General features: G+C 53.9%; 1 protein-coding gene across 1 annotated transcript; it reads right to left on the bottom strand.

Annotated features, from left to right (window-relative positions):
* Positions 1-2,272: 2,272 nt before the first annotated feature.
* On the bottom strand, positions 2,273-16,495 carry ISM2 (isthmin 2). The gene is made up of 10 exons (XM_054567603.1): positions 16,370-16,495; positions 13,718-14,465; positions 13,498-13,597; positions 13,120-13,203; positions 9,031-9,169; positions 7,662-7,871; positions 7,327-7,444; positions 6,051-6,500; positions 4,446-4,650; positions 2,273-2,816 (listed from the first exon to the last, which is right to left on the bottom strand). The coding sequence occupies exons 1-10, from the start codon at positions 16,493-16,495 to the stop codon at positions 2,273-2,275; spliced, it is 2,724 nt and encodes a 907-aa protein (XP_054423578.1).
* Positions 16,496-20,830: the final 4,335 nt, after the last annotated feature.

The following is a 20,830-nucleotide window of genomic DNA, read 5'->3' as shown; positions in this document are numbered from 1 at the left end:
CGTTTGGGTAATAAACAGCCATGAGATATAGATTAAATTTAGACAGCATGTGTAAGTGTCAGGGTAAGTTACGTTAGGAGGGGAGCTCCGGCCAGGTAGGTCAGTTGGTTAGAGCACCCTCCCCATTCGCTTAGGTTCAGGATCAGCCCCCGGTCAGGGCACATACAAGAAGCAACTAATGAATGCACACATAAGTGGAACAACAAATCAATGTTTCTCTTTCCCCCTTCCTCTCTCTGTCTCTAAGAAAATTAATGAATTTTTAAAATAGGGGAATTTGCATTTTTCTGTGAAAATAGTCTCTGGGATGTCTCTTACTTTTGCTTAGTTTCTGGTAAAAAAAAAAAAAATTAAAAGATGTCCATGCTAATTGTCTTCAATTCCACAGATGAGAGAGAGTGTGAACTTGGTTTCCATCGGGTGGCCTAAGCATTTTCAGATTGTGGCCCAGGACCAGACTAATAGACTTGCCTCTAGGCGTGTTGCTAATGGAAAATGTGGCTCTCTGGGCTTCTCCAAGTGGCAGCTCGAAACACACCTTGCCTCATTCTACTTTCTTTCTTTTTGTTTTTTAAAGAATTTATTTTTAGAGAGGGGAAGGGATGGAGAAAGAATGAAACATGGATCAGGTGTCTCTTGTATATGCCCTGTCTGGGCACTGAACCCAGAATCTAGGCATGTGCCCCGACTGGGAATCGAACTGGTGACCTTGTGCCTTGTGTCTAATTTCTGTTTCCTTGATGTGACTCCTTCCTTCCCCAATGGCCAGGAGTGACCATGGAGTGTGTGGTAAGGGTATCCACTAAGGCAGGGAATAGGTCCATCTCTGCCATCTTACAGGTATAGTCCTTGGGGCAACTCTGTGTTGGATCCCCTTGCAGCAAGTTACCTGGGGGAGCAGGGCCACTTCCTCTGGATAAATGCAATTTACCTCTTTGACCAAAAAGCTTAGAATGAATGTGTCTCCCACGCAGCCCTTGACAAGCGTGGGTTCAGCCTGATCTCCGCACCCAGGAGCTGTGTCTGCCCGGTGAGTGAAGCGGTCACAAACACAGCCTGTGGAAGCTGGGAGTTCAGCATGGACTGGAAGCAAAGGCCCCTCACCCAGCCCTGCACGGGTGGGCTCCAACGTCTTCATCAGACAGAACTGGAAAATAAAGTGCTTTATTGCTGAGGATCCCAGAGAGCTTCGAGGCAGCTGCCCAGGGGCTGGGAGGGAAATCCCCTGCCTTGTGGAGGCTTTTGTGGCCAGGGACCGCTGGGACTTCAGCATTTCAACATCAAGAAGGCAAGGAAGTGCAGTTTGGGGTCGAGGGGAGGCAGGAAGAGGCACAAGTTGTGCTGGGAGAGTGGACTGTGCGCATCTCTCCCCCACTCTGGGCTCAGTGCGTTCAGTGACGTCACCATGGGAGCCCAAAGTGGGCCATGGTGGGAGTACTTACACCACAGAAGTTGTCCCCCTTCCCGAGAATGGCTTTACACCAACACACTGCAGGAGCATGACACATGCCTGAGCTGGTTCTGAGTCCACCCCAAGCCAGGCCGCTGCGACACGCTGCCACTCCCCCAACTAGGGGCAGTGCCATCCCCCCGCCCTGCACAATCCGGCAACCCGGACAGAACACAGATGGGCTGGACAAAGGAAGGGGCCTGAACTGGGTGACCCCTTCCCTGCCTGGAGCCTGCCTTGGCTCGGCCGCCTCAACCTGTCTGTCCCCTGAAAGCCTTCAGCCCCAGGCTAAAGTGGTGTCCACTGAAAGGCAGCTCCCAGCTGAGGATAAGCCTTTTGCGCCACGGCTCCCAGCCGGCGGCCAGAGGGCCAGGTGCAGCCACTCAGGGCTATCGGAGGGCTGGTTGCCCGGGGCAGACAAAGGGCAGCTGTGGGGTGGCTGAGGCGACGGGCTGTCTCTCAGGGCTGGGGGTCTGAGCGAGTCAGCACAGGCCCTGCTGACCGGGCTGCGTGTGGACAGCCTGAGAGCCTGGCTCACACCGGTGTGCAGCCCCAGGGCAGGAGAGCCCAGCTCAAGGGAGGGGGAGGAGCATGAGCAGCCAGGCAGGGAGAGTGCCTCCTCCTGGCAGGCAAGAGAGGGAGGCCCCTACAGACACAGACCCCCACTGCACCCCTGGGCCTTGGGGCTAAGCTCCCTCCCCGCACCCTGGGCTCTGTGTGCCCCTCAACCTCTCCAACCCGACCCAACACTCGGGCGCTGACCTTCCTGGGGTTCACAGGCCGGGGGCTGCCAGGAAAGTCCTCCAGCACAGCAGCCTCTCCTCAGTACTCCTTGGCTTCCTGCAGCTGGGCCAGGTACTCTTCCTCAGGAGGGTTGTCGGCGCAGGCCCGGCCATTGTTGGGGGGCCGCACCACGTGGTAGCGGCTCCAGTCCCCCTTACACAGGATCCAGGGCTGCCTGTCCACCTTGAAGTGCAGCTCAGGTGAGAAGTCGGTGCTGATGAGGTCAGGTGCGCCTGCGCCCTTGCCTCGGGTCAGCAGCCGGCCGCCCGAGTCGTAGCAGCAGTGCTGGGCGGCCAGCGTGCTGCTGTCCTCGGACAGCAGGGAGCGCAGGCAGAAGTGGGCCGTGGGCTGGTACACGTCCAGATGCTCTCTCGGGCCACTGGCATCCTTCCACCGGAAGCTGCGGCCCCGGCGCTCATCCCGCAGGCTCACGGCCTTGTACACAGCCTCCGGCGGGTATGTGCACGGGCAGCTGGGCAGGTCCCGCAGCACCTGGCTCAGGTACTTGGCCAGGAAGTCGCTCTTGCAGTTCAGCCACTTCTCGCAGCTGTCCACATCTGCAGAGGGCAGAGAAGTGGGGGAACTGCGGTCACCCCCGTGGTGTGGTGTGGTGGGGGCTGATGGAGGGCCGGTGCGTGGAGGCCAGAGCCCCGGCTGGTACGAAGGTGTGGCCTGGAAGGGCCTTAGAACCCGCACCAGAGCTGGGGGCAGTACGACTGGGCCTCCTCTGCTGACAGACAGGGGCTCCCACACAACACCCAGGAAACCTGAAGCAAGAGGCCATGGTTTAAAACAGACCCTGGCCAAGGGGGTGAAGGGGGGCCTCAATGCCCTCTGCTCTGCCAGCTGTTGTCCCTTTAGGTGCTGGGTGGATGGAAAGGTCCTGGGGAGGGAGCTGGGTGGTTGGGGCAGGAGAGCAGTTTTAACCAACTGGTAAGAAAACGTTTTAATACATGCTGGGGCCAACGTAGGTTTCCAGTTATTCGTATGGAAAATAATACAATAATGAAGAAATAATAATAATAGAAAAAACTGTTTCACATACTCACAACTGGAAACCCATGTTGGCCCCACCCTATCTTTTACCCCCTGGCCCACTCTTGCTCTTAAACTGCCTTTCTCAGGCCGCAGGACCTTGGGTGGTCACTCTGCCACTCTGGGCCCCCTGTGGCCTCCTCTGTCTATGCCGCGCCCCCTCATCTCTCTACCTTGGGAAAAGTGGCTTCTGACGCCTGACACACAGAACAAATTGTTCCTTCCTGTGCCCCAGACTCCGGGGCACAGCCTCCAGTGCAGTGCTCAAGGTGGTCATGTGTCTCTGCCCCGTAAGACCCGAGCTCCTTGAGGACAGGCACTAGGCCTCAGTCCTCTGGGAACCCCCGGCTGCAGCACCACGCCAGGGGCACAGCGAGCTGCTACGGCGCTGAGCCAGGGAGGCTGTCGGCAGCCTGCAGGCTCCCTGCGGTGCAGCTGAGACCCGGTGACAGATGTCCAGCGTGCTGGTGAAAGCGCGGCCTGCTCCAAGCCGCTGGAAGGAGCAGTCCCGGAGATGTGGACCCCGACCCCCTTCTGATGGCCCTCTCTTCCCGGACAAAGCCTGCCCAGGCGTCTCCGAGGGTGGCCAGCAGTGGAAGCTGGGAGGCCCCGTACCCATTCTGCTGCCCGGGAGAACAGGCCCCGTAGGGCGATCTCCACGCCCTGCGGCTCCCATCAGGGCCGTCCCGGCAGGAATGCCAGGCTGCGAGAGGCCCATGGGCCTGTCCACGGGGAGCTCAGAAATACAAGGGCCCCTCGCTGGGAAGGCTAACCTTCCAGCGGGAGCACGTACCCTCTGCCTCAACGGACGGAAGTGAGATTCCTGCCCCCACGATAATGCTCCACCCTCCCGAGAGAGGCTCTCCCCGACACCCCAGGCCTAGCCCCCCACTGACCTGGGCGGAGCATGTCCGCAGCACTGTAGATCTGGGGATGCCGCTCCTCACGGCGGAAGCCCAAGGGCTCCTCTTCCTTGGCGCCTTTGGGAAGAGAGGAGGCCGGGCTGGTGGCGCCCCAGGGCACCTCTGTGCTCCCGATGGGGAAGCCCAGCCCTCACTAGGCTCTCGGTGCCCATAGCATCTGGGACAGACCTGGGATGAGGCAGGACCACCATGTTTGTGAGCTTCCTGCATCCCCTCTCCCAAGTCCACCCCTGGTACGAGGCACACATGCCCACGTTCCCAGGGGATCAGGCCCAGCGTGTAAGGCGCTCCCTGTGCAGGAGCTGTGGCTCATCTCACCAGGACAGGGGGGCAGGTCGCAGGCCCGGGACTTGGTGGCAGTGCAGGCGTAGCCGCAGGGCCGAGTCCTCTGCTGGCTGCCGCTGCCGCAGCTCACACTGCAAGGAGACCAGGGGCTCCACTCCTCTTGAAGCTCATAATCTGGGTCAAGGCAGGGAGCCAGGGGTGAGTGAGCACAGCCCACAGGGTGCACTGGAGAAAATTAACAAAAGGCACCCTTTCCTAAGGAGGATGCAGCACGTGCCAGGGCTCCTATACTAGTGGGCGGAGCAGGGCCTGGGTTTCAGCCCCCTCTCACACCCCCTGTGCAGTGCACTCCCACGCAAAAGCAGGAGGTGGCGCTACAGAGATGGCACAACCCCCAGCCAGGTACTGTGCCAACACAGCAACCAAGAGCCAAAGATATCTGGGCTGGAGGCCACCTGGCCACTGTCGGTGTGACCTTGAGCAAGTCCCTCTCCATCTCTGAGCTATAGTTTTTATGTCAATCAGAACCCTGGGTGACAATACTCGCCTGTCACGAGGGGTATTAAAGAATGTCCCTGCTGCCCATGTTAGGAGCCCGGTCCTAGCCAGAGACCTGAAATACCCCAGGTGAACTGCACCCTCTGGCTGTGCAGGGCCTGAGACTCGGGCTCTCTGTGGAGCCCCCGAAACCAATGCCGTGGCCGGCACACCTCACTTCTCGGCCGGCCGAGCAGGCTGGCACCAAGAGTTTAGGGATAATAAAGGTGCAAAAGCTGAAAGCCATGACAGTTCTGCCTGTTAAGTTTCTATTATTTTGATAAATTGGGAAAAGCCTGCTATGACTTAGTCTTGTTCATAGGCACCTCCATCCAATGACAGAACACCGAGGCCCGGGGAGAATGGCCGCAAATGTGCACAAAATGGTCTGCACCCAGGGAAATCCTGAACTGCATGTGCAAAAATACAAACAGCTGACATGCAGAGGGGGGACTGGCAGGCTTTAGGTAACATTTTCTGAATAGACTGTATCATGTTTTTTTCTAATAAAAATAACCAATACAGTGTATACTATATACTGCCACTTTGAAAGTATTCACTAACTTAATACTGTCTACACCCAACCCTGCGTAGTGAGGGTTGTGCCATTCCCAGTATTAATAAGGCAAAAAACTGAGCACAGAGAGGTTAGGTAACTTGCCTACTGTCACTCAGCTGGTAAGTGGCAGAGTCAGGATTCAGACTTACACAGTCTGAAAATGAGGTCCATTGTGATTGGTGGTATTTATAATATTTTCCAATTTATTGGGAGCTGATAGATATGAATATCTATAATATTAAAAATGTCTGTCTTGCTTAGGGGATCTCAGGGCTGTTGTGAGGGACAAACGGGGAAAAAGACTGAGCAACTATGGGTGATGTTGTTACTATTGAGCTGAAGGTGGCGTTTGCACAGGCCTGAGCTCCTGGTCCGCCAGCGGCCCCTGCCCAGGAAGCTCTCAGCCCTCTCTCTACCCCCACGTCCACTCTGGACCTTGAGAGGCAGCAGCCAGGGATGCCAGGATGGCGGTGCTCACCGTAGCTGTCCAGCTCCTCGAAGTCCCAGTCCCTGGGGGCCAGCCAGCCTTGCTCCCAGCCGCCGGTGGCTCCACTGAACCCAGGCTTCTCCTTGTCGTCATCTTCCTCGTTGGTGCTCTCCTGGCCCTCGCTGTCGCTGTACTCGGAAGGGTCGTCGTCCTCCTCCGCCTCCTCACTGTATTCTGAAGGGTAGTCCTCCTCTTCTTCCTCCTTGTCCCCTGGGACGCTGCCCTTGAGACTGGACTCCCCCGCCTCCCCCTCCGTGTAGCCCCAGAAGAGGGGCCAGAAGAGCTCCTTGGTGTGCTGCCAGCTGGGGGCACCCTGGGGCCCGCGACTGCTTGGCTCAGCCAACAGGTCCATCTCCGCCTGGGTCTGGGGGTCCTCCACCACCTCGATGGTCACCTGCAGGGAGAGAGACTCCAGGCTGGTGAGTGCGGGAGGGCTCAGAGCTGGACGCCAAGGAGAGGGGAGGCAGGAGCAGTCGGGGAGAGGCCCAAACTTCCTGGCCTCCCAGGGCACGTGGGGTCACAGCCTAAGACCTGGCTGTGCATCGGAATCCGCTGGAGGTTTCTAACTCCCCACCCCAGACGTGGATTTAACTGGTCTTAGGCAGGGCCGGGTACCGTGGCTGTGGCATGTGCCAGGGTCGAGACCCACTCGTGTACGAGGAGCTGGCTTTGAACTGTGGCTCCACCAGCCTGCAGGCTGCACAGTCTCAGGGGCCACTAACAGCCCCGAGCCTCCATCTCCTCATTGTAGAGCCAAAAAACAACAGCAGCGACAGCAGAGCCCCACCCCCTGTCCCCGGGGAGCAAAGGTAGGGCTCTCTTTCACCACATCGTGGAGAGGGAGTAAATAATATGAAATGATTTATGTGAAAGTGAACTTTGAAAACACCATCTGAGGTTATTATGAATGAATCTGAGATCACTGAACAAAATTTAGGGAAACACTCAGCAAAATAGAAAGAAGCACATGGACGTCGCCCATATTCCACTGCCAGCAGGTAACATTTTAGAGATGAACTTGACAGGTTTTACACAGACACATGCACACACATACAGACATACACACGTCCTTTTAGCAGAGTTAGCTCTACACTTTTCTCTTTTGGTGAAAGTGTTTCGTAACTACAGACGCTACACGAAAAATGCCGAATCATTACCCCTAGGGACTCAGGACTGGCAGTGGAGTAGGTAAACTGGAACCCCACCAGCCCGCCACCAGCCCTTCAGGGCGCCGCAGTACAGGCTTGGGCCGGGGTGGGGATCCAACCTCCGGGCTTCTCCGTAAGGCCTCCCCCTGGATTCCGGAACCCACCGCAGCTCCCAAAGCCTTCTCCACTCGCTTGGTCTCCGGACATCCCGGCCAGGTTGGTGCTGTTTGTCCCTTGCTATGGACATTAGTTGCTCACAGTCTGCAGCTTGAAAGCGGAGAAGCAGGCCCTCCCAGCCTACAGCTCCATGGGGACAGCACGGGAGTCAACTTCTCACACCCCGCACGGGACCGCCCTCCACGGAACACGGGACAGGACGCCTAAGGCCTGTGAGCCACTGAGCCCAGCCCCCTCCAGGCGGTCGCGGGGCCCCTGGTCCCTCTGTTGCTCTCACCTGGATATTGGGGTTCGGGGTACTCAAGTCTGTGTTGGCCAGCCCTGGCAGCTTCTGCAGCTCCAGCAGCAGGGGAGAGTCCTTCCGGGTCCCAGCAGGGGCTGCCTTTTCCAGGGTCAGAGCTGTGTGTGGTGGCCCCACCTGTAGGTGGGTTCCAGGGACTGCTGGGGTCTCCTCCTCTTCCCTAAGAGAGCTGGGATCTGGGGAGGCCTAAGGCGGAGAGAAGGGGAGGGAGAGGAGACTGAGGGAAGGGTTCGCCCCATGTGGACCCAAGAAAGGCTGTGGGGGTGGGATTCAGTAGCCCTGGGGTCTGACCAGATCACAAACCCGCCCTGTGACTATATGTCCAAACATGGCTGCTTGAAGGCCTCAGAGGGTGCGTGAGGCGTTTCCACAAAGCACTTGGACAAATGGTGCCAACAGGAGGCATGAGGGAGGGTTAAAATCAGATTTCTACACAGAGAAGAACCACAGTCAACTCCTCATTTTACCGAGGAAGAAGGCGAGGCACAGCGCCCCCTCTGTCAGCAGCCTCTGGGGCGCAGGGCCGCGCAGGTGGGAGGCGGCGAGAGTTCAGGGTCCTGCAGCCTTTCTGGCTGATCTGGGCTCCTCACATCCTGGGTGGGTGGTTAAGCAGCGGTTCTCCTCTGGGGACATTTGGCAATGTCTGGAGACATCTGTGATTGTCACAACTGGAGAGGGGTCTTCTTGGCAACCATGGAGGAGAGGCCAAAGATCCCATAATGCATTGGACAGCTCTTGCAGCAAGAATTATCCAACCCATAATGACAACAGTGCTTCATTAAGAAGCCCTGCTCTAGAGTGAGGCTGCCTAGTCTGAATCCCGGCAGTGGCTGGCCCTGGCCTGTGGGACCCTGGCAGGGGACCGAACCTCTGTGAGTGTTCTTATCTACAAAACAGGAACAGTGATGGGAAAGAGCTAGGATCTAGCAGGTGCTGAGAACATCCAATCCCAGCTCTCCCTGGTGTCCCGGTGGACCAGATGATGAGAAAGGCCACAGAGAGCTCTGGATAAACATCACGGCCACACACGCCCCCGCCTCACCTTGCGTGGAGCCTCCTGCTCTGTGCATCAGCCTGGGCGGCCCCTGGGCATGGACAGGAGAGGGGCAGGGGGGGATCCACAGACAAGGATTCAAGGGCAAGTGGCGCCTTTAGAAGGTGATCTCATGCCCAGAGATACCACTGTTGGGGGTGTGGAGCAGAGAGACCAAGTCACGAAGGTAGGTAGCTAAGAAGGAATGCTCTATCAGGCTAGTGACCACAGGCTAGTGGGCAGCTGGAGTTCAACCCCACTGGATGCCTCGGTTATCCTCCTGGAGGAGGGGGAGCTGGGCTGTCTACCTACCAACTCCATTGGCTGAGGGCTGCTGGGGGCGGGGGCTTGCTCTGCAGGCAGGCGCTTCGGGCTTGCCTCGTGCAGCTCAGAGCAGCCCCTAGTGCCGGTGAATGCCCTCAAGCAGCCGGACACTGGCTGTATCTTCCCCCTTTTTTTTGTAAAAGCAAAAAATCCTCTTGGATTTTTTTTCAGTTAGCAAAAACAGGTACTAATATGAGCCTTCTATAAAAGTGAAGTGATGTAATGTGAACTTTCGAAAAGGAGGGCACGCCTGTATGGAGACAGATCACCATTTTCTGTGTATGTCTCTGTCTCTCTCTCACACACACACACACACACAGAACACACGTATACATACCCTCCCCAGGTTCGGCCGGCAGCCCTGATCCACGTGTTTCCAGTTAACACAAGAGCCCTCATACCCACAAACCCTTCCTGCGCTGCACCAGCCTGCCTGCTAACGTGTTTCAGCCCCTTACAGCTCCCCAGCCTCCCATCTCCTCTCTGCCTCCGGGGTCAGGAACGTGCTCTGGATAATGAAATCTAGTTGCCAGGTGCTGACCAGCACCTCCCCTCCCCGCAGCCCCAGCTGCTGAGGCCCTGGCCCATCCATGTAAAGCCAGGCTGCACACACAGTCACTGGTCTCCCAGGAGGTGCTGGGGACCCAACATTCAACAGCGATTGCCTCTTCGGCCAGGCCAGAGGACCACAAGGGCTCTAGAAGGGGCTGGCTTTCAACTTCCTTGCTGGTGTGCACGGGTCTAACCCAGCCCACGCTGGCACCCGGCGGGGACCTCAAAGCTCCTCCCTGAAGGAAAAGTACTCCTGACAGAACACAGCCTCCAAGCACCAGGGCTGGCTCGTGCCGTGCGGCCTGTGCCCAGGGTCCGGTGCCTCGCTCAGCGCTCTGCTGTGGCGTTCTGCACTGAGCCACACAAACTATGCAGCGGGCCCTGCCAGGTGCCCCGTGTGTATTGACTCCAGCCCCCCTTGGGTGGGCAGTAGCGTCATCCCCACTTCAGAGATGAGGCCGTCAAGGAGCCGAGAGGTGAAGGAACGTGCTTGGAGTCACCGAGGGGGCTGGCAGAGCAGGATTACAGGCAGGTGGCCTGGTGGGACTCCGTGTTCTTAACCCTTGTGCTTTGCCAGCTCCAGGCAGGGCCTGCGCCTTCTGCGCCCGCCACTCTGGGGCGGTGTGTGTGTTGAATGAACAAAGCGCTAGAACAGGATGTTCTGCTTTTCATATCCATCTTTCCCTTTGATCCTCATAACAACCCAGTGAGGTGCCAAGGGGAGGAACGCGATTAGGAGACTGAGATCCAGTGAGGTTGGGGACTTGCCTGGGACCATGAGCAGCCTGCCCGGTCCTGTTCTCCCCTTTCTCCCTCAACCGGCTTTCCAGTGATTCTGAGCTCTAAGAGCAAGAAGAATGGTCTGGATGGAGAACGATGGCCAGAGTCGAGGACGTGAGAGGCGTGCGGCTGCAGGAGGGGCTAAGGGCAAGGCCCCGTAGGCTCGGCGCCATGTGGACCTGGGTTCCAGGTCCCCTTCTGATACTCACGGATTGGGATAGGAAGGCCCCCGCTAGAGAAGGCCAATCCTCAGGAAAATACCTGCTTCTCAGTGGAGGCTCCTCCCTCCGCGCTTAGCTGTCCGCTCTCAGCCCGCCCCTCACTGGGTGCTCTCGTCCAGGCAACTCAGTCTGCTCCCCAGCTCCACGGCACGTGGGAGCCCTTCGTGCCGGACAGCCCTTGCAGCCTGGAAGAGCTGTTCTCTCAGTTCTTCTCTCTTGCCTATTCGAATCTCCATCACCCTCTTTTATACACTAGTAGCATGGCCCAAGCTCTGCCCCAAGCTCCCCGCACCCCTTCCCTGCACCCCAAGGTTTTCTTTGCCTGCCTAGGAGGCCGGGGGAGCCAGCACTGGTGCCCAGGGTCCTAGAATTAAGCAAAGGTGGGTCTGGATCTTGGCTCACCATTTACTAGCTGTGTAATTGTAGGTTATTGGATCCACTGTCAGTTTTTCTTGTCCCAAAAATGAGGATAACAAGAAACACAAAATGCTAGGCATGGTGGCTGTTTGGGTGATGTTCTGATCTTACCTAGAAGAGAGGACACCCAAGGCAGAGCTGTGTCATTCTTTGCCTGTCCAGCACCCTTGGAACAAACTGCTGGGCCCCAGCCCCTTCTGACAACGGTGCCACCCATGCAGGTGTGCTGTGCGTTCACACCCAGCTTCGTCTGACAGAATATTCTCCCATTTCCATCTGACTGTGGGAGTAAACGGAAGCTCAGCAACAGGCCTGCCCAGAGAAGGGACGGCATATTTTGTTCATGATGCCAATAATTTCAAGACTTTTCAAGGGTGTCAATGAACAGGCGGGGGCATGACAGGCAACGATAGACCCATCAGGTGCCCAGTGTAGCTCTCGAAATGATAGATCTGGCTTGCAATCCCAGCTAGGTTTAACATCTCTGTGCCTCAATTTTCTCATCTGGAAAATGGGCACGATGCTCAAGTCATGGTGTGACAATGAAATAACATCATGTGAAGTCTTTGATGTTAGTCTTTGACACCTCTGCAAGGCCCGGGGAATGCTCACTCCCCTTCAGCCATCCGATACCTTTAGGTTTGGGGAGTTTATGTTCTTCAGTTTCTTCATAAAGCTCTTTGGGTTGGTCGGTTATTTCTGACATATCCCGCGAGGCCCTTAGAATGGCAGTCTGCGTTCCCTCGACCACTCCCTAGCTAACAGCTTTGATGTGTAACAGCTTTAAAACACATCACACAGACTCGTGGAACAACGTTAGAGCTGGACAGGACCACGGGGATGACTTAGCCCCTCATTTTAAATGTCAGGAAATTGTCCAAGGTGAGTCACACATGAGTTATTGACCTCCTGGGACTAAAACCCGAGGCCGTGGGCTCCAAGCTCTGTTGGTTTTTTTTCCCTCCGTGACTCTAATTTGCTTTAACATGTTGTTGAGGCCTAACTGGTGGGGCTCAGTTGGTTGGATGTTGTCCTTCCTGCAAAGTAAAGGGTCACCAGCACATCTGGGTTATGGGTACTGTCCCCAGGTTGGGACACGCGAGAAGCAACCAATAGTGTTTCTCTGGCACATCGATGTTTCTCTCCCTCTCTTTCTCCCTCCCTTCTCTTCTCTCTAAAAATAAATAAATAAATCTTTTAAAAAAAAATGCTGTTGAGGGCTCTGCCAGGCCCTGCTGGGGCTGGGGATACGACTTTGGCTCTGAAATAACTCATCCTCTAGGCTGGTCTTGGGGAAAGATCTGGCAAACCTACTGAAAATAATTACAATACAAAGCCATTAAGTACTAACATAGGATGTATATCTGCCAAATGAGTAGAAAAAAACTGCCAGTTTAATTAATTTTATGACCACTGTCATCTCCAGTTAGGAGAGGGGACGGGTCAGAGGCTGCTCAGTTGCTCGGGATTGTCCACAGCAATGGTTCTCTCAGGATGGGGGGCCCTCCCGGGAGCATTTGGCAAAGCCTGGCTCTGTCAGGGAGCGGCTGCTACAGGCTTCGGGTAGGTAGAGGCCAGGGACGCTGCCAAACATCCCACATGAGCAACAAAGAATTACACAACCCCACAACACAGTAGTGACTGTAGTTTAAGGGATGTACTTCCAACAGGGACAAAAATTGGCTCTCAGGGGCCAGGAAAGGATCTTAGATGCTACAATGGTTTGGAACACTCCTAAGGGCCATAGTACATAAAGCATCTGTGTTAGTAAACTTCCATGGTGGGGGGCCCTGGAACACTTGTCCGAAAGGCTCCTTCAGAGGGCAATAATGAAAAAAAGGCAACAGACCCCGGTCCACACCGACCCCCTTCAGTGCAGCCAGGGGCCCTTTCGGCCCTGTGCCTCTGGAGGGCCTCGGCAGCCTGGGCACTGGCAGCGCGGCCCCAGCTCGGCTCTCACTCACCAGTCTCTGCGCCCCGCACACCCGTCTGCGCCCCTCAGTGTCCTCATCTGCAAAATGGGAAGAGCTGTTTTGCCCTCCTCCAAGAACAGCTCAGCGCAGGGGAGTGGCTGGACCCCCTGCCACACAGGCCCGCTCCTGCATACCTTGGAACAAGTCCAGCAGGTTTTATCCCCAAGGGGATGAACGGTCCACTCCAGTCCAGGGAGGCACGGCTGGACTGTTGACCCCTGGTGACAGCAGACACAGGTTTCGACAGACTACGGTTTCTCTCCATGGCTAGCGCCACTCTTTAACGTCTCACTCCTGTCCTACACCCAACTCCAAGGCCCACTCACAGGCCACCCAGAAAGTGCTCCCCCGACGTCTTGGCGACCTCTTCTGCTTTTCCAAGTTCCTAATAATATAAAGGTCCCTGGCGGACCACTCATACCCAGCAAGTTAGAGGACTCCACTTACTGTTTGTCTCAATTTCTGCCGAAGGGCACTCAAATCCTTCGCAGATTTAACTTAAGAGGCCGCACCTTGACCGTTGAACCTCAGCAAGTCCGATCCGCCGCTCGGCAAAGCGCCAGGCGCCAAGCGCAGGCTCCTTTCCCGCCTGCGCACCCTCGGAGCGCGCACCTGGACAGAGCGTCTGCAGAAGTGAGTTCAGGGAGAGGCAACGACTGGAAGCTGGCCGTTCCTGGGTGTCTGCGCTCCTCACTCAGCACAGAAGGGACGCTTCACTCCAGGCTCGCGCACTACACAGCCCGGGGAGTCGGGGATCCTGAGGCCCCATGCACCTGGCCCTCGCCCGGCCCAGCCCCTGGACCCGGTGGTCGCTGCTCGCGTCCCAGCCCCGCTCCCCGCCGCTCACCTTCGCCAGCCTCGCGTGGCTCCCAGGCCAGAGCCAGGGACCCCGCGGCTTCTTCACGGGGAGCCCCCGCCCCTCCGCCAGCAGCACCGTCAGCAGCACCACGCCGAAGAGCCGCCACGCTCTGCCGGGGAGCCGAGGCATCGTCTCTCTCCGAAGCCGTTCCGCCCGACGCCTCCTCTCCTCGCAGCCCGCTCTGGCGAGTTTATTGGGTCCCGGCCTCGCCTCCTCTAGGGGCGGGAAGTTCGGGGGCGGTGGCTCAGGCCTGGCCGCTGGGGCGCACGGGGCGGGGGCGCGCGGCGCGCCGCCTTCTCCTGCCTGAGCCCCGGGAGGGGCGCTCGCTCTGCTCTCGGGGTCAGCGCCCAGGATGTCCCTCGTCCTCCCTGGAGTGCTGGCCCCTCGGCGCTTTCTTTGATCTGGCCTCCTCCCCGCCCTCCGTGCCCGCCGCTGTGGCCGTCGCAGCCCCAAGCGAATTCTTGTAATGCGGAATGTGCAGCGCGCCGGCAGACGTTTTTCAGCCCGGGCTAGGAGTCCTGCGGGGTCGCCCTCCCCGTGGGCACTCCGACGATGGCGCTGGGGTACGCAGACAGCCAGGGCCTCGCGGGTGAGGGATGCGCTGCAGCCCGACGGGGGACCCTTCAGATCTCGGGCAAATGTTTATTGATGACTCCAGGTAGGTTTGCTTGGGGAGGAAGGCCTGGGAAGTAACTCCCCCAGGCTCTCCCAGCTCCCCTGCTAGATGCGGGGACCAGAGAAACACCTGCCACTTTGCACCTAGTTTTCTCAGAGTGTCCTCAGAAAATTTCAAAAACTAGGCTGAGACTCACATGCGAGGATTGAAGGGAGCCAAAGTTTTGCCATCCTGAAGCTGCCTTTTTGGGATATTGATTGTGTTTATTAAGAGAGAGAGGACCTTTGATCCTCTCGCTTTCCTGCCCAAGAGATTCACACAGAAAAACTTGTTTTAGGAAGGAGATCAGGATGCTGCCTGAGCCTAATTTGATTTAAGTATGGTATATTCTCAAACCTGTGGCTCTGTGAGGGGAGGGTTAAGAAAAGGGGCAATGGGCTCTGCCTGCCTTTCTGTCTGGGAGAAAGCTGTCCCTCAGCTCTGGCTTGTTGCCAGACAGTTCAGTCCCTCCCTGTGTGCCACTGGTGCCTTTCAAGCTGCTACCTGGGGGCTAGAGCTCAGAGGGAGTCTAAGTCAGTCCGTGTGTGGGTTCTTTAAGAGGAACTGCTTGAGACTAGAAGTTTCTTCCACCAGCTCAATCCCCACTGGATTTTGCAGCCAGAAGTTATGGGGACTTATCTTCCTGGTATTGGATCCTTGGGCTGGGGGTCCTGGTGTGGGGCTGGAACTCCTCACTCCCGAAATAATCCCTCCCCAATTTTTACGTGGGTGTGGGACCAGCCTGTTTAGTGTCTCCGCATCCCCACCCTTTCTACCAATCTGGATGTGTTACCGAACAGCTAGTTGGGGTCCTGCTGCCCACCTTCACCCTCACCCTCTAGGCAAAATTCCTGAGGCAAAGCTTTGGTGATAAAGGAATCTTTATTCAAAAGTGTCACAATTTTGGAATAACAGCTTTCCACAAGAATTAGTCACTTAAGCCTATCGATTAAGGCTAAACTCTAACACCTAGGTTCTCCTATCATTTACCGCCCCTCCTCCCCAACCGCAAGTCTAAGACCTCGTCCCCTCTAGAACACCCAAAGAATAAACCTGCCACCTTCTGCCAGGCCAGCCCAATCCTAGGCAGTGCCTGGAGTTCCTTCCCATCCAAAATACTGTCCGTTGGGAAACACAGGCAGCTGCAGCATGATCATCCAGCATCCTAGGCATCCTCAAGGCAGGTCCCCGAGAGTCAGGGAGCGTCAGCCCAGGGGCCAGAGAGCCCAGGAGCCAACCCTCTTTTTATTTCCTCGTGCTCTGGAGGTGTTCAGCTTCTCAGCCAATCCCGCCCTAGACTGCTAAGCATTGCCTCAGCCGGCTCCTCCTACTGTCCCTCCCTTCTCCTCCCCCATAATCTGATCAGATCTCTCTGTATCAGGTGGGATGTGGTTTTTTTAATTCTACAGGTGTCAGATTTCCATTCAACCTGATTTCTGATGATTCTGAGTAATGGTTCTGTAGTTTAGCTGTAATTTTGATGTGGTTATGTGAGGAGGTGAGCTGTGTTTACCTAGGACTCCATGTTGACCAGAAATTTATCAATTTTTTTGCCATGTTTTTCCTGTCCTAAGAAATTGTTGCCTAACCCAAAATCACATATTTCCTTTTGTATTTTCTCCTAGAAGTTTCATATTTATGTTCAGATCTATGACTTGTTTTGAGTTATTGTGTATGATATAAGGGTTGAAGCTGTGGATGAAAAATGGCCCACATACTAAACCTCTCAAGCTCAGGGGAGGTCGGCCTGTAGACTCTACAAACTCACAGACCGAAAGTTACCACGTAGGATAGTCTGAACATACAAATTCCTAACTAACTTTGCAGGTCATTGCCTATTTACTGTCTTTTTGCATCTAAGATAACATACCTTTGATATGTCACAGTAATCTCTCCTTTTCTGGACCCTCAGGGCACAACTTTCCCACCAGTGCTTGAGATCACAGAATCCCACGTTGTTATCTTGTTCCCCAAATACCATCTCTGTGCTGTGCATGTCACTTATTAACTATCCTGTACCCTCCAATGTAAAGCAAGTATGTGTGTCTGCTGTACTTTTTATCCCGTCGCAGAGATTTCCCCTTTGTTTTCCTGCCCCCTTAATCTGCCGCCAGTGGATTTCTCCTCCGCTCTTCCTTCGATTCTAATGTATAAAATGAGCTGATTGATGACCAGCCACTTTCCAGAACATTTTCTCAATTCCTTGAGGGTTTCCCAACAATGGTCAGTTTGGCTCAAATGAACTCCTAAAAATTCTCTTCTGGTTTGGACGTTGACAAAGGTCATTTCCTCTAGATATTTAGCTGTTCCAGCATCATTATTAGTTGCTAACTATACTTTCCCTTTTCAATTTACTTGGTTTTTTGGTCAAAACTCAACTAACCATACATATGTGGGTCTGTTGCTGAACTCTCTAGCCTGTTCTTTTGTTCTGTATCCTAATGCCAACTGCGCAGTCTTTTAGCTACTGTAGGTCTGTAGAATTTTGAAATCAGGTAGTGTAAGCTCTTTTTCAATATTTTGTTTTGGCTACCCTAGGTCCTTGGCATTTCCATATAAATGTTATCTGGTCAGTGCCTTTTTCAACGCTTTAAACTTCTCACTGCCCCAGGGCACCGGACAAAAGTCCTCAGCAGGACAGACGGGCCTGTGAGGTGCAGCCGGGCCTCCTCCCTGGCCGCCTCCCATCTCCCCTTTGCTCGGGGAGCATGGGCCGCACTGTCTTTCAGACCCTCTGTTCTTTGGAAGAGTTTTCTGTATCAGCCCTGTCTAAACCAGACACTACTTACAATCTTTTACCATGTTCTTTACTTTTCTTTCATAGCACTTAGCAGTTTGTAAAACGATACATGGGCGTGTTCATGTGCTTGCTTGTTTACAAAAAAGTAGGAACCATGTTTGTGGGCTGCCGTTATTGGTAATGCCCAGTGAAGTGCCTGGCACGGAAACGGCTCTCAGTGTTTTCCGGTTGATTCCCCGTTACCCCCTTCTCCCTCCCCTGCCCCGCTTTTCCTCTGATAATCACCATACTGTTTTTTGTCTGTGGGTATTTTTTTGCTTGTTTGTTTTTGCTTAATCCCTTCATCTTTTTCACCCAGCCTCTCCTCCCTTCTGACACCCTTGAGTTCTTGACATGCACTCTCCAAACTCACACGCCTCAAACTCATACCCACTGTACAGCTTCTCAGTCATCTAACAAAGTTGAAAAAAAAAATCACTTGCCAAAAAAAGGGAGAAGGGGGTAAGGAAGAAAGAGCAACATTTTAACACTTCAAATTTTTATTGACATTTCCCCCTTCTCTCATTTTCTCAGATTATGAGAGCACCGCAGCAACGGAGAGGGGTTATCACAGCACCTCTGGCAAATGCTAGGTCACAGGTAAATTGGGCAATGGAAAAATAGGGGCCAACAAAATGATACCAGCTCCCCATGAGCTATTTCTCTATTCCTATTCTCTCTCCTTCCCCCTTCTCTTAATGTCAGCTAATTGTCTACAGGAGGGATCAAGACAGTGGGGGCACTGGCTGAAGCCAGTGATTTTGCCAGTATCCTGTGAAGGACCATCGAGGATGCTTTCTGTCATTCCCACCATTGGTTTAACAACACAGAATTAAGACCTAAGGTTTAGGGTGCTGACAAGTCACCATTCCACCCTAGTCAGTGACGTGTCCCACACTCCCTTGGAAGGCTGGCCAAGGGGCCCAGCTATGCACAAAAAACTTGGGAACTGTGTTGGAAAAAGCAGACTCAGACTTGGCTCGAGGGCCTGTGTACATGGAAGGATCCACTTATCCATGCAGATGGCAACCAGGCAGGACATTTAGCACAATCTCAAGGTATTGGTCTTATTTTTACCTTTCTTTCAACCTCCCCACAACTGCTCCAAAAGAACAGAGTTTTTGGGTATTGCTTCATTAAAAACACAGTAACTGCAGTCTAAGAGCCAATGCATTCTTTAGGGTCAGTTTATTATATCACATCATACCACAAAGAATCACAGTTTAAGGCCATTTATCATGTGTACTGTGCAGTAAGCAAGACCTTGCCCACGGCTCCCCAACCAAGCCACTCCCAAGGCGGGACTGGGAGTGTGATACCTGCAGACTCACCACAAAGGACTTGAATAAACATTTGCATAAGGGCTCTAGCTAATCCCTTTGGTTTCCTCCCTAGAAAAGCTTCCATCCATAGCAAAAGATGTCTGGAATACAGGTCACTGGAAACAACAAGAGGGGCAACAGCATTTTCCATACAATGAAAAGTAATGGATCACCGGCTGGTCCTAGCAGTTCTTCACTAAGACAAGACAGGAAGCCAGCCTTCTAACTTGGCGATCTCGGCACAGGGCAGTCGGCTAGGAGCCTGGACACTACGTTTCATGAGGACAAAGCTGTGGAGAGAACAGACATGCTTCTCTCCACAAGGAGTTAGTTTGACTAACTGGCTGAATGGGTTAAGATGCCCGCTGGGCACTGAGCTTCCATTATAAACTGGTAGCAACACGTCAGTATGTTCTGGGGCTGCATTTGATGGGGGAACTTGAGAGTTGAAAAATTGTAGTTTTAGGTAGTAAATAAGCTTAGTAATGAATGAATGTAAAAAGCTATTGTTTCAGGAACCGAGGATATGACTCACCCTGACTCCTGGAGACCACAGGGAATTCGACCTCTGTGCCCCAGGTGGGGGCTGCAAGCAATCAAGATGGTATCTGAGCCACTGGGTTCTGGGGAGAGACATCCCTACCGCCCAGGACCCAGATAATCACCAGTCAACAGATGAGAGGATGCTAGCGAATTTGCGGGACTGCAGCTTTGAGCTGAGTAACCTTTTTCCTGAATTCCAAACCCCTTACCTAAATTTTTTCTTCCTTATAAAAAAGGCTGGTTTGAAATGAAATGTAAGACACTCTTTTAGGGTACATAACCCGCCATATTCTCAGGTTGCCCACTATCTGAATAGAGGGTCCATAGAGATTTAACCCCCGTCTTATTGGTTCTGGCGGTGACAGGCAGCAAGAACACCGACTTCCTGTTCCCTGTTCCGCATTTAAGCAAACAGCTGCTCAAGTACCACGAATCCCTTGATTTTCTAACTCCTTCACCACTTCTTTTGCTATGCGCTGATTTACCCATGTGAAACGCTCACCAGTTCTCGACCTTCATGAAGGTTGACAGAAGGAAAACCCCCACCTCCCCCACTCCCTACCCACATGAGTTATATTAAAACCCATTTTGGCTTACGTAGGACACACAGGAAAGACACCCTGGGAATTAGGGCACAGCAATTCTTAGGGAACCAGGTGACCGTCATTTGTATTGAACTTTCTGTAGGTGGTTTTGTCACATCCTTACACAGTCTTACAAAACAAGAATTACTCAAATTCTGTTTCTTCCCTGCCTGTGGCATTGCTAGAAGTTCTGTGATGCTGCTCAGTCCAGTATGACCTGGGGCCAGACATTCTCATCAACTTAGAATGGGAGGGTCAGGGGAGAAAACAGGGAGGTAGTGGTAAATATCACTTTATTTCCCCTTCTCTGAGAAACCAGGAAATCCCTCCATGCATGTAAGCCATTCTTCCTCCTGGTTTTCACTAACGGGAAGGAAGTGGTGTTATTATACACTACAGTATTCAACTGGACTGTACTAGTCTTAAGTTTAGATGCAGGCTCCCTCAGTAGGGAAGGAAGTAGTTCCTTGTCTCCTCCTGAAACGTATGGCTGTGTATACAAAGAGAACAAAGAATCTGATTTAGGAATGGTCCAAACACAGCACCACCACAGACAGATCAGTTATCTCTGGAGTTGGAATTCTACAAATCAAGGACCAGGAGGTAGAGGCAGGCCAAATACAGGAGGGAGGGATTAGAGACAAGTCCTCGGGCGGCTACTCGATCCCTTGGCCTCTGCGAGAGTGCGAGGCAAGCACACAGCCCACAGCAGTGGTGTCGGGTATTCCTGCTCACCTTCCGTGACCACAGGAGGAAGAAGCGTGTTCCGCCATCTGAAATCCTCACCCTGTCATTAGAGTTTAAGAGAGTGACTGAAGGACTAAGAGGCCGAGTTCTTCAAAAAAGCAAGCAAGCAGCACTCTGGGGTTCTGGGGACTAGAATGTTTTATAAAGAGAGGAAATTTTCCAAAGCAAAGCAAAAAGTTTAAAAAGTGCTCCAAAGCTCCTGAACGTTTTCAGCATTTACCTGCTCCATTCCATGTGTGTGATTTCTGTGTCACCTCATTATAGGTTTTCTGCTTTCTGGTGTGATCTGCAGAAAAGGGTCTTATAAACCTGAAAGGGATCAAGGCAATGCTAAATAAAGAGGGTGAGAAAATGTA

Source organism: Pteronotus mesoamericanus, unplaced genomic scaffold (genome assembly GCF_021234165.1).
Source record: "Pteronotus mesoamericanus isolate MK-2021 breed Mesoamerican mustached bat unplaced genomic scaffold, CSHL_Meso_final contig_182, whole genome shotgun sequence".
Lineage (NCBI taxonomy): Eukaryota > Metazoa > Chordata > Mammalia > Chiroptera > Mormoopidae > Pteronotus > Pteronotus mesoamericanus.
Note: the sequence above shows the minus strand (reverse complement) of the source record. Positions and strands in the feature narration are given on the sequence as shown.

What these genes read in the sequence shown, in the direction of transcription:
- ISM2 (XM_054567603.1), bottom strand. Translation starts at nt 16,495, where the DNA reads ATGCACAGCACAGAGATGGTATTTGGGGAACAAGATAACAACGTGGGA. An exon ending in ATTACTGTGACATATCAAAG is followed by an intron (nt 14,466 to 16,369) that starts GTATGTTATCTT and finishes CGAGATCTGAAG; the next exon opens with GGTCCCCCGTCGGGCTGCAG. An exon ending in GCTGAGGTTCAACGGTCAAG is followed by an intron (nt 13,204 to 13,497) that starts GTGCGGCCTCTT and finishes TGCTGTCACCAG; the next exon opens with GGGTCAACAGTCCAGCCGTG.